Genomic DNA, 11,612 nt, shown 5'->3' on the forward strand with positions numbered 1-11,612 from the left:
TGTGAGGTATTAAGTCCTTTTTGAAAACAATTGTTCCTTTTAAGGGCCTTTTTTATTCCATTTTTCTTTGTTAATATTCAGCATTTAGTTTGTCTTAGATCAATGTCCATATTTGCTTTCTTAATAGAAAGCAAATTTGGACATTGATCTGATGGATCTGATGATTATTGTGACCCAGGAGATGAATGAAAATTTTCAAAAATATGTAAAATTGTGATATTTACATTAAGAATATTATGTAGATAAGTATATTGTGAATTTCATAATTTGTATAAAAGATCAGTTTTCCTTTTTTACTAAAAAAAACATTGAAATCAAATTGTTGTAAACGTCATTATCTTATGTTCCATTGCTCTGATCGACTTTTATTTATAATATCTTCTTTTATTTAAATAATATTATATACTATATATATATTATGAACTAATATAATATATGATTTAATTATTACGAATGAAATACGACAATATTGTGAGTAGTATAAAAATAAAGTAGGTAAATAGGTAGTAAACCTTTTTGAAAAAATAAAATGTTGTGCGTTTTTACTATTTGTTATGAAAAGGTAATTAATTCTCACTCGCCGTAAAACCACTTTTAATGTGGAGCACCGCACTTAATAAAATGTAACATTTAGTAACAAATAAAATGAATGTATAGATCAAATACAAATGTTCAGACTCGTATTGAAATTGAAAAATGTGAGGAATCAAAAAGGCTTCTTGGACATCGGTCCATTGGTCATGTCAGAAAATGATAGCTGTCAGAATTCTACGGAATTAAAAATCTGAGTACAGTTCTGTAATGTTCCGAGGATCATTTTTCATTTTCATTTTCTCAACACTGCAATAAAATCAAATAGAATAATAAAGAACAGGCATCAAACTTTGGTTGTAAATGTTTTGACAATCAATTACCATATATAAATAGACATTATAAGAAATACGTTGAAATTTTAATAAAGTTATGTGCGTTGTTTTTCAATATGACGTTTCTTCTCGCAAACTACATGCGGGTGCGACGCCGCGTTCCCGATGATTGAACGAGGTGAGATGATGAATTCTTGGACCTCACTGGTTGCCTTCAGACTGTTGCGTCGGCAAGTTATTGACATTTAGTCAACCAACCTCTGTAGTCTACTAACCCCGGTCTCCCCTACACTGTCAACAGAAAATGTCTTACGCATACTAAACACTGAATAGAAAGAAGAAAGCGTCTATCCGATGCGAGTTAAAGTGAGAGAAGAGGAGGCTGCCTACCGCTGCCGTATGCGTGAGAGTAAGGGAAGATAGACAGACTTGCGCCATTGCAGACTTTACGTAACGAAGCAGTTTACCCTCCTTTTAAATATTATCCATTTATTTATTAGCTTATTGTTTACGGCACGTAATAAGCTCTTGTGCTCACACTTACCTGAAGCGATGGATGGATGGCCACGATGGATTATCGGAAACAGGAAATATAAAAATTTAATTTTGTGTTAGGAATAAAAAACAGACTGTAAATAATTAACAATAATATACATGTTTAAACCTAGCTGACTCTAACCCTGTGTTTCATTTTTTTTTTAATGGAAAAAATCACCAATACATTTATAAAACAACCGTTTAAAAATTATTATTTAAGAAAATTGAGATAGGTACAGAATTGAGCAGTGGGATCCTGTACTATTATGTATATTTAAATAGTGAATGTAAATAGAATTTCAAATAAGATGCAATTATAACTAATTCAGTCTTTACTGGGTCGCTCGACGAATCACGCGAGATGTAGGATCTAGCTTAGAATAGTTAAACAAATTATTACTTACAATGGATAGTGAGAAAGGAAAAACCGTGGTGTCTGATATTTTTGAAAAGTTTGGAAAATATCAAGTAATTCAGTACTTTCTCGCGTGCTTGCCAATTGTTTTTGTTTCTATGAACAATGTTAATTATGTTTTTATTGCTGGTGATATTGAATATAGGTAAGACATATAAATGCTAAAATTATTATTTCTTCAAATAAAAACACTTATATAGGCTGCCATAAGTTTAATATAATCAATTATATAGATTATTGGTAAAGTGTATATGAACTAAATTGGCTATTAAATTAGGCTTCAGGTTTAAAATATTAATTAATATTATTTAATTATAATATCCATAATTGAATTAGGTTAGTAATATTGCAATAAATATATTATTTTAGTGTTTTACTCAGTCTTTCACATATTTAAACAACAAATATATGTGTCATAACAATTATTTAACTCATTGAATTAATTAAGTGTTTAATGAAACCACTTTTAATAAATAATTTATTATTCTAATGAGTTGCTTAGACCTTAGATATACTGCGCGTTTAGTCCGGTTTTTCGTCAACCTTATAAAGACTGGCACAGAATTTTAAATGAATGTGCAGTACCTAAGAATTTTCGTCATACTACAAATTATGGAGTTTATAAAATTGTAAATTGTGCAGAAAAATTTAGTTGTTTTATTGCAGATGCTACATTCCCGAGTGTGAGAACTCCACAACAGAATTCTTAGTTCCATGGTGGCCCGATACGGTTCCGAACAAATGCCTGAAACCGATACTAAAAGACAGTTTTGCGGTGGGTGAAATCTGTACAAACGAAACTTTTACTGGGGAATACGAATCCTGTACGAAATGGGTATACGAAAGCAACGATACTGTTGTAGGTGAGGTATGTATATATTTAGTTTTGTTAACACCCAAGTATGTTTATTGTTTATGGTTAGAGTTATTTCTTGGGAGCCAAGATGCTAGGAAAGGAGGATTTACGCAGTAAATATTTGTAAGTTTTACTAGTGTCCTAATTCATCTGATTTATTCCGTAGTCTAAATTAAATAATTCATAACTTAAAGGTTTTCTACGACTTTCCTTATTGAAAATTGGATTTGGAAATATGATATTTTTAATACAAACCTATAAAATCCTTTGTGGCGTAGATTGTTAGCCTGCATTTTGTTATCAGAATTCAATGTTTCGATGTCTACCGAAATACGAATTGCATATGTTAACATCATTAGTCAAAAATTAATTGAAAAATATACATAAATGTATCTTCCCCACATCCATTGATTTATTTTTGATTTATAAAACAATAAAATGATTAATATGTGGAAACGCTTTTCATATAGTTTTGCCAAATATAACAATAATAGCGTGACCTCAGTAGTGAGTGACAAAAGACCTCAAGTTATATTTTCCTTTAGAATTCAATTATATTCGGACTTGGAAATACGACGTACCCTCCCTTGGTGTAAATTGGTTTGATTTCGTAATTAATCAAAGCTATCAGAAGTATTTTTAATATGAACGTTTTTATTGCCTATGTTATTTTCTATGTCGTAGGCGTAACATATTATTTTAGTAACTAAAGCGTCCTTCTACTACTCGTATTTAACATGATCTTTAAATGTTTACTATTTCATCTTTTACGTAATTATTTGTGTGGTACAAGTTCTCCCTTATAAGCTTGGTAACTCTTGACGATCTAAAGTGCGATTGATAACGAAACAATAATAGTTTCGTGTTGATAGGAAAAGAGTCAACAACTGACCAACTAATTTATTAGTAAAATAAAATGCAAGCACGTGTCGGACTTATGCTGCTTATAGTAAACAAGATATTTTTGTATAAATGTTCTTATATTAGCGATGCTCAGTTGTTGCACGAGCCATTGGGTTGACAGTTGAGGGGTTTTGACGTTAAGTGTGTGGCTCAAAAGGGCGATTGCAAATCATTGTCCACTACAATGGACAAATACGTCCAAAACTCTACCCCACTTTGAATATATAAAAAATAATGTTATATTGACAATTATTTATTATATTTTAGTATAGGGAACATAAAAACATGATCTATGCCTAGTTGGAATAATGTTATTGGACTTCGAATTCTGAATGAGGTTGTTTTCATTCAGCATGTAATATTTACTTTTGTTGTGCATGTACTTACAAGCATAGCTCCTCCATCCACGAATTGTTCCTATAGTATATTAGTAATACAATAGTAAATACATAGTTATTGTCTCATCAAAAATTTCTGTCACTATTAGTAACTTGTGTTACTAACTTAAAGTGCGCTTTAATTTTTTGACTCAAAATGGGACATTGCTTTAATTTTGGTCAAATAATAAATAGACGATGAAAATAAAACACTTTTTTAAAGTTTTTTATTTAGAAAAAGTTAGTTGACGTGAATTTTACGAATCACAAAATATAGGTCTCAAAATTGTTGTCATTTATATTTAATAGAAGAACTAATTTTTTTTATAGAGATGATGGCGATTTGGAATGAAACTCTTGGCACGTTTTTTTTAAATTCTGCTCCTTAAATTTTCGCGCGGTTTCTGAAAACGGGACCATTTTGCATCCGTGTGGGACGCAAAATGGTCCCGTTTTCAGATTTTCGGGGACACCGAGACTCGTAATTGGAAAAAGGCACAGTCCCGTTCAAAACGGGACAGTGGGGTCAAGTACACACGGGTTCGCACTAAGCTTTTACTTTTGTCTTCAAATAGTAATTACTACCCGAAGTACATGAAACATCCCAGTATCGGTAATCCTTATAATTATTATTGATTAAAGTAGCATTGAGTTAGCCATCGACATTAATTGATTCGATTATTACCAATCGTTTGACCCAATATGCAAAAGTAATGATTGCGATTCTTTATACGTCCAATTTTATTAATCGAGAGGTAAAGCTATATTGCATGCAACTTAGAAACGTCAGTTCTTGGACTCCAATTATACTTCTTTATTAATTTTATCAGTGCAGTGTTGGCCTAGTGGTTTCAGCATGCGATTCCTGAGGTCGACGTTATCAGCATGTCTTAAATCCAAATTCGACATGCAGTCAGACTGCCGGGCGGACGTACTTGAAATAAAAATTATCAAAGAAATGGATGCAATCAGACAAAATCTAAGGGGTTGTAGTGGCGCTGAAATTATTATTATTATAAAAATATATTAGGACAACTACATCTAAATTTTCTTATATATATAATATACTTAAATAGTCACGAGTCAGATGCAGTGTGGCGTCTCCTGCTTCACCTTCTGTCCCATGTTTTACTATCAAGATTCGACACCAAAAGTCCCAGGTGTGACGTAGCCGTCTTCGATACGTTAGCTAAGTCGAAGTCCTCGAAAGAGCTAGAAGTGTCGAGGTTTCACATTCCATAGGTTTCTTACAAAAATTACGACTTTTAGCAATAACTATAATTCCAGTATAAACCAGCCAGCATATCACAGAATAGCTATTTATGTTGAGTTAATTAAAGAGTGTCGTATTTATATATTTGTTTAGTTGGATATGGCGTGTGAGCCATGGAGAACGAATTTCATTGGAATGACTCGGAACATAGGAATGGCTGTCTCCATGCTTATCATTGGATGGCTTTGTGATAGGTAAGTGCTGTCTATATTATTACTAAACATGCAATTTTGATAAGCGATGAAAAAATCGACTACCCACTATGAGAAAACCTTTTACTTCCGTAATTTGCACATGGCAATTATTTTGTCAATAACTATATTTTTTTAATAATGAAAAATTATATATAAAGCATATAAGCCTACGCCTAACCTACGTTATTTTATTTATGTGCAACATGACACCGGTCGAATGTTTAAGGGCTTAACTGCGGAGAATTAATTAATTAAAAATCTTGTTAAGGCGCAATTATTTATCGGTTTTTTAGGCTCCTTCCTGTAAGATCTTATTGCAAGACTCACTATCAACGTAAAACTGCGATCGAAGAATGTTGGTAATTATTGTGAAATCAGTTAAACGAATAATATTTACTTAATGTTAAGTATTTAACTTCTATAGTATACATAGATTGTTTGAATATCAAAAACTAGCTGTGCTCTGCTGTTTATGATGTTATAGCCAAAAGCAGTCTTCGATAAATAGACTTTTAAATGCAAAATAATATTTTTTTGTTAAACATTCGGTATCGCGGAATTTTTAGTGGACATTAATTCTATAAAACTGTACATAACTTTTCTGAATTGTTTTCGCAGCGCACCCGTAGGATTTTTATTGGTCGTTTACACCTTGGGTGACTCCCGTAATTTCATACAAAACCTTTTGTAAATATTCTATAGCCTATATCATCTGGAACGAAGGGGTCAAATGGTGAATGGAAAGATTAATATCGTCAGTATTGCACATTTATATCATAACCTTCAATTGCACTATAAGTATAAGTAAATACTGAGTCGTATGCATAGGGGTTTTTCTTATCAACGGCTTACTTGTATTTGTTTTATTTACCGTAAATAATTATTTCCATTGTAGACATAAAGCTTTATCGTAATAACATGCATCTTATAAAGTTTATTGACTCGGAAATCACGTCAACAAGGGATATCCGGCACATTGCAAATAAACAATCATTTGTAGGTTTTTCATATAATCATAACAATATCCTAAACAAAACCGAAAAACAAAAAATAAAACTGCACCCGTCGTTCAGGTTGTCGTTCATTCAAAAATGCAATTCTCAAATGATAATTTTTCTTTTCACACTTCCGCCATATTGTACATATGTCACATATAACGCGCGATTGGTGCTAAAACCTGGAAAACACTAGACCCGTAAACCGATGGTCAAATTTTAAGTGAACTGGAGTACACTAGCTTGTAAGCTGTGACGGCCTTAGGGGGTGCGACCAGGGGACCTCGCCGAACCCAAGCAAATTAAAAAAATATCATTTTTTTTTAATTTTATCCTTAATCACTTATTAAGGTTATAACATAATGGTAAAGTAAAATATAGGTACTTAGTTAACTAATTTATTTACTCAAAACATTAAAAAATTCATTATGTATATGTGTACATGACAAATATCTAAACTAAACAACCAGACCTACTTTCGCATCACGCACTTTTCACGACAAAGGTCCTGGCGCCCGGAGCCTCGCATTGGGTAAGGCCGCTTCTGCTTGGCTAAGGCTAAGGCAGACAAGACTAAAACTTAATTTGCCTACATATACCTCTTGACCCAAGTAATGTTCATTGATTTTACAAACCTTTGTATTATGTTATTAGGATTATTTGCATATTTTTAATAATTAAAATTATTTCAGGATTGGACGGAAACCAGCGCTAATTATTTGTTCGTTGGGCGTGTTTTTGGGAAACTTTAAGACCTTGGCGAAGTCCTATAATTTGTATATATTCTTAGAGTTTATAGAATCGTCGATGACTGGTGGAGCCTATACTGCCGCTACAGTTCTAAGTAAGTATCTCTATTCTCCACAAGAAATATAATAATATATAAGCCAATTTGAGGTCTGGGCGTCAAATATTTTTATATGTTTTTTTCTATTAATCAAGTACGTGATCAGTCGTCTTATCACGTCGTTTACTTTGTGAGGTTTAAGGTAAATATATAGACAGAAAGTCCATTAGTGCACTGCTGAGGTTGGTGTCTACGACCTCAGATTAAGCCACTAGGTTATCTCTGCACTAAAACAGTGCTTCCAATAAATGTTGTAAATACTATCTAACGTCGAATTGTAAACCTTCTGCAGGTTTGTTGAAGGCGCTTAATTATTATATTATATATTTCAGTGATTGAAATCGGTGGAACGAAGACGAGATTTTTAGCTGGCGTATTATTCGCGTATGCGATATATATGGGAGAAGCGATTTTCGCATGCATCGCGATGTTTGTGCCATACTGGAAACATTTGCTATACATAATGTGCTCACCATCTATCATATTCTTATCATATTTCGCAATATTAAAAGAGAGCCCACGCTGGCAAATACTTAACCGAAGAACAGAAAAAGCCAAGAAGACGCTGCGAAAAATTGCTGGAATGAATAACATTAATGTGAATTTAGATTATTTGGATACGATAAATGAAGGTACATTAAAACAATCTAATAATGCCAAAACTAAAAGAGAAGGATACATCGCGGTATTAAAATCAAAAGAGATGATGAAGAGGTTGTTAGTCGCTGCATTTTGTAGATTCGCAGTTAGTTTTATATACTATGGACTTATTGTGAATTCTGTGTATCTGCCTGGAAATAAATATACAAACTTTTTATTAGCTGCTGTTATGTCATTTCCCGGTGAAATAGTTTCTATGTATTTCATGAATAAGGTCGGACGGAAATTGCCTTTGTGCTTCGGCTATGTGATATGTGCTGCCGCGAACATAGCCAGTGCATATACTCCTGAAGGTAAATATGTTAAATAAATTTACAAATTGATATTATACATAATAAACTAATAATTAAAATGCTATTTATGAAGGAAAACATTTTGACACTAGTAATAAATGTTTTTTAGTACTTATAATTTCCTTGTGACTTAATGTTTGTTATAACTCCACACACTGCGTCTAATTATATTTCAAGGCAATAATCAGTCTTTATCCCCTAACAACTTATAACAATTATGATTTACTCAAATTCGAACCCAGAACCTCGAAATTGTATTTTATGTACTTTAACGACGAAGACATGGACGTGGTGGAAGTTTTAAAAAAAGGTGCAAAATTAGAATTTATGTGGTTACTAATCAAACGAATTCAGAGTTTAGAAAACTTAAGGCCTTTATTCACATCGATTATTGCGATTGCAACTGATTATTGCAGGTGTATAGTACAAGTAGAGTCCAATTCTTGTTTAGTGGTTCTGTTAAGAAAATTCAGTAGCTGCCAATCAGCAAGTATGGGACAGGCACATTGCGAGAGAGGGGGTAGGGACGTGGCTACCGCCCGCAGTTCTCGTAGTTCACTCGAAAAAAAATAAAACACGCTTCTAATCACGTTACACAAAGTGAATACAGGCCTTAACTCGTAGTAACGCTTTTCAAAGTCCAAGAATTAGCGCAAACCCGGTTAGGGTAAATGAAAATCCATCCATCTATCGCTTTTATTAGTGCAACTTAATCTCGAGTTCGAATCTTATTCTTATAACACTAGTAGCGTAGAAAAATTTATCCGCACTGAAATGTAAAGCTATCCATGGATTGATTTATGAATTAAAAAGTCTCGTTTTTATTATTGTTATTTTATTGGACACACAATAATTACACTCTATTTTTTAATTTTATTAATATTTTTAGATTACATCGGTGTTAAGATAACGTTATTCCTCTTCGGAAAGTTGCTAGTGGCCGCCTGCTATACTGGCATCGCTACTTATACCATGGAGCTCTTCCCCACTAGCGTCAGAGGATCGCTACTAGGCTTTTGCACTTTGGCTTCTTGTGCTGGAAGCACTTTGGCGCCATTGTCTTCCATTCTGGTAACAGTATTTAGAATGCTTTTATAATCTTTAAGAGATACAAATCACATTGGCTATTTTGAAAAAAATTGTTTCAAGTAGCCTATTACAAAAAATAAGACTACATACTCACTTGAAACTCATGATAGGAAATTAAACATGTAATGTGTCATGTAATACACCGGAAAAATACCTAAAGTAGTGGTGAAGAACTTATACTATGTTATTATATACTTATGATATTTTATTTGTATATATTAAACTTTAAAGTTTAATTTAGGTAAATCTTTTTCCATATATTTAAGTTCGCGACTGCTAAATTAGAGTCCTATTCTGGTACATAAAATGGTTCGTAAGACAAATAGGTATATACAGTCCCGTTATATTACCCACAATGTAACATAAAAAGCTTGATTGAACAATCAACATTCAATTGATATTAATAGAACTAATGATTGAAATAAATTGCTCATAAGTTTATAGGAATTATTAATTTGGTTCTGGAGTTAAATGGAGTATTAAAGAAAGCGTTTTGATTAATCCACAGTTAGTATATTACAAAGTTCTATTAGCGACGATACACAACAAAAATATAATATTATTAATTAAGGTAATGTAAAGAATTAAATGTACATAGTATTTTTATGTATTCCCACGAAAATTTCCTTCAATTTCAATTTCTCCAGTTTTATGCCTTTTTATAATTGGTTAAAACTGTTTCCCCAATTGGTATATTACATATTTCAATAATTTATTTCAAAGATGAACGATTATATTAATTTATCGTGGAATAAGTGATACCATGATGATCTTATGTTCTAAAATAAACGTATTTTCTTTTCTTTTTCTATCAAATATTTTACGTATGTTTTCAGACCACAATTTCACCAATCCTGACTTCATTCTGTTTCGGATGTGTAGCAGTGATTTCAAGTCTTCTTCTCATACTCACACCCGAAACCAAGGACCTACCACTGATGGACACTATTATTCAAATTTATGATCACGCCGCAGAAGTTAAGAAAAGAAAAGAGGAAAAGAAGCAAAACAGTGCCGCCGACAATAATGCATTTGATTTAGAATATTCAACGCATTTATAACGTGTAGCTTTTATTTTATTAAAGTTTTATATACAAATTGATAGCCTCAAATAATAAGATCAAAATAACACATTACAAAAGTAAATATCTAAGAGAATAGAATTATTATGCATTTGATATTTAAAGTTTCTAAAGGATGTGTCCGTAAGTTTCCCCGTTATGAAGAAAGTCTGAAAAAATTGTATAGATAGATTATTTTTTAGAATAAGGTACTGAGATATGTTAATTGATAAAAATAAATATACTAATTGTATTGTCTTTTATTAATTTAAATCTTAAAACGAAAATGGAGGACACCGTGAGAATTTTTTGCAGAAACCCTACATCTTTTAGTCGATACCAACTCCGGGGAAATAAATACAGATAATACAACATTTTGTACAGCTGTGATACTTTTTGACATGTAACACCTTTGTCTTCAGTCACCGTGACCACGCACGCTGTAAAGCACGCGAAACGTCGGTTAAATTTAAAATTATGTCTAAATAATTTTAAGTTTAAATACAATAATAGATAACCATAATCCGTAAAAAAGTGTTTTTCTATAAATCTTTCACTGCAATTTTTGTTTATTTCTTTAGTGTGAATAAAAATAATAATATACGAATCCAGAACCTCTAAACCTCTCAATTTAAAACACAAGATTCGTAAGTGATCTATAACAAACACATCTATCTCCCATGGGACATATGAAAAAGCAACTAAGAACTATGCATCCGTCGAATGAGAACTTCACATATAGTATCCCTAGGAAATTAATTTGTTGGTAAAAAACATAAGTTACATACGAAATATTTAAAAATACGAAACATGTGGCGCATGATATCGGCTCATCTGAGCAGGGCCTTTGCCTGTATGCAGTTAGGCTACCGTCGCGCAAAAAACTTTATTCTCCGACAAATGTACTTAATATTAATATTACACCGTACCAATGGATCGGTCCCTCAAACCAGAGGCAGAGAATAAATTAATGAATAATTAAAATGTAAACTTTGATATACGTATAATATACGCTTTGAGCAGGAACCGAACCCAAAACGTATTCTAGACATAAAATTTAATAACGAATTTCGCGTTCATAGCTTTAAAATTAACGTTTTCAATAGTAAGATAATCTTAATAATATACCACACACGTACCGGTATCGATTTCTTATATGCGGGCTTACTAGAAAAGTATTAAAGTATGTCTAGTATTTATATAGCACAGGCCTTATAGGCCAATATTATAAAAGTCTAAGATAGAT

The 11,612-nt window shown here is 32.2% G+C and overlaps 1 protein-coding gene across 1 annotated transcript; it reads left to right on the forward strand.

Annotated features, from left to right (window-relative positions):
* The first annotated feature begins 1,739 nt into the window (after positions 1-1,739).
* Positions 1,740-10,607, forward strand: LOC111002770 (organic cation transporter protein). Its single transcript, XM_022272982.2, has 7 exons — positions 1,740-1,963; positions 2,485-2,686; positions 5,321-5,421; positions 7,109-7,260; positions 7,596-8,216; positions 9,106-9,287; positions 10,142-10,607. Exons 1-7 carry the CDS (start codon positions 1,809-1,811, stop codon positions 10,364-10,366), a joined length of 1,638 nt encoding a protein of 545 aa, XP_022128674.2. The 5' UTR covers positions 1,740-1,808; the 3' UTR covers positions 10,367-10,607.
* Positions 10,608-11,612: the final 1,005 nt, after the last annotated feature.

This window comes from Pieris rapae, chromosome 9, assembly GCF_905147795.1.
Source record: "Pieris rapae chromosome 9, ilPieRapa1.1, whole genome shotgun sequence".
Lineage (NCBI taxonomy): Eukaryota > Metazoa > Arthropoda > Insecta > Lepidoptera > Pieridae > Pieris > Pieris rapae.

Bases quoted from the DNA above. Each gene is read 5' to 3' on its own strand.
- LOC111002770 (XM_022272982.2), top strand. From the start codon at position 1,809: ATGGATAGTGAGAAAGGAAAAACCGTGGTGTCTGATATTTTTGAAAAG. The intron at 5,422-7,108 runs GTAAGTGCTGTC...AAATTATTTCAG, and splicing joins ATTGGATGGCTTTGTGATAG to GATTGGACGGAAACCAGCGC. The intron at 7,261-7,595 runs GTAAGTATCTCT...TATATATTTCAG, and splicing joins TACTGCCGCTACAGTTCTAA to TGATTGAAATCGGTGGAACG.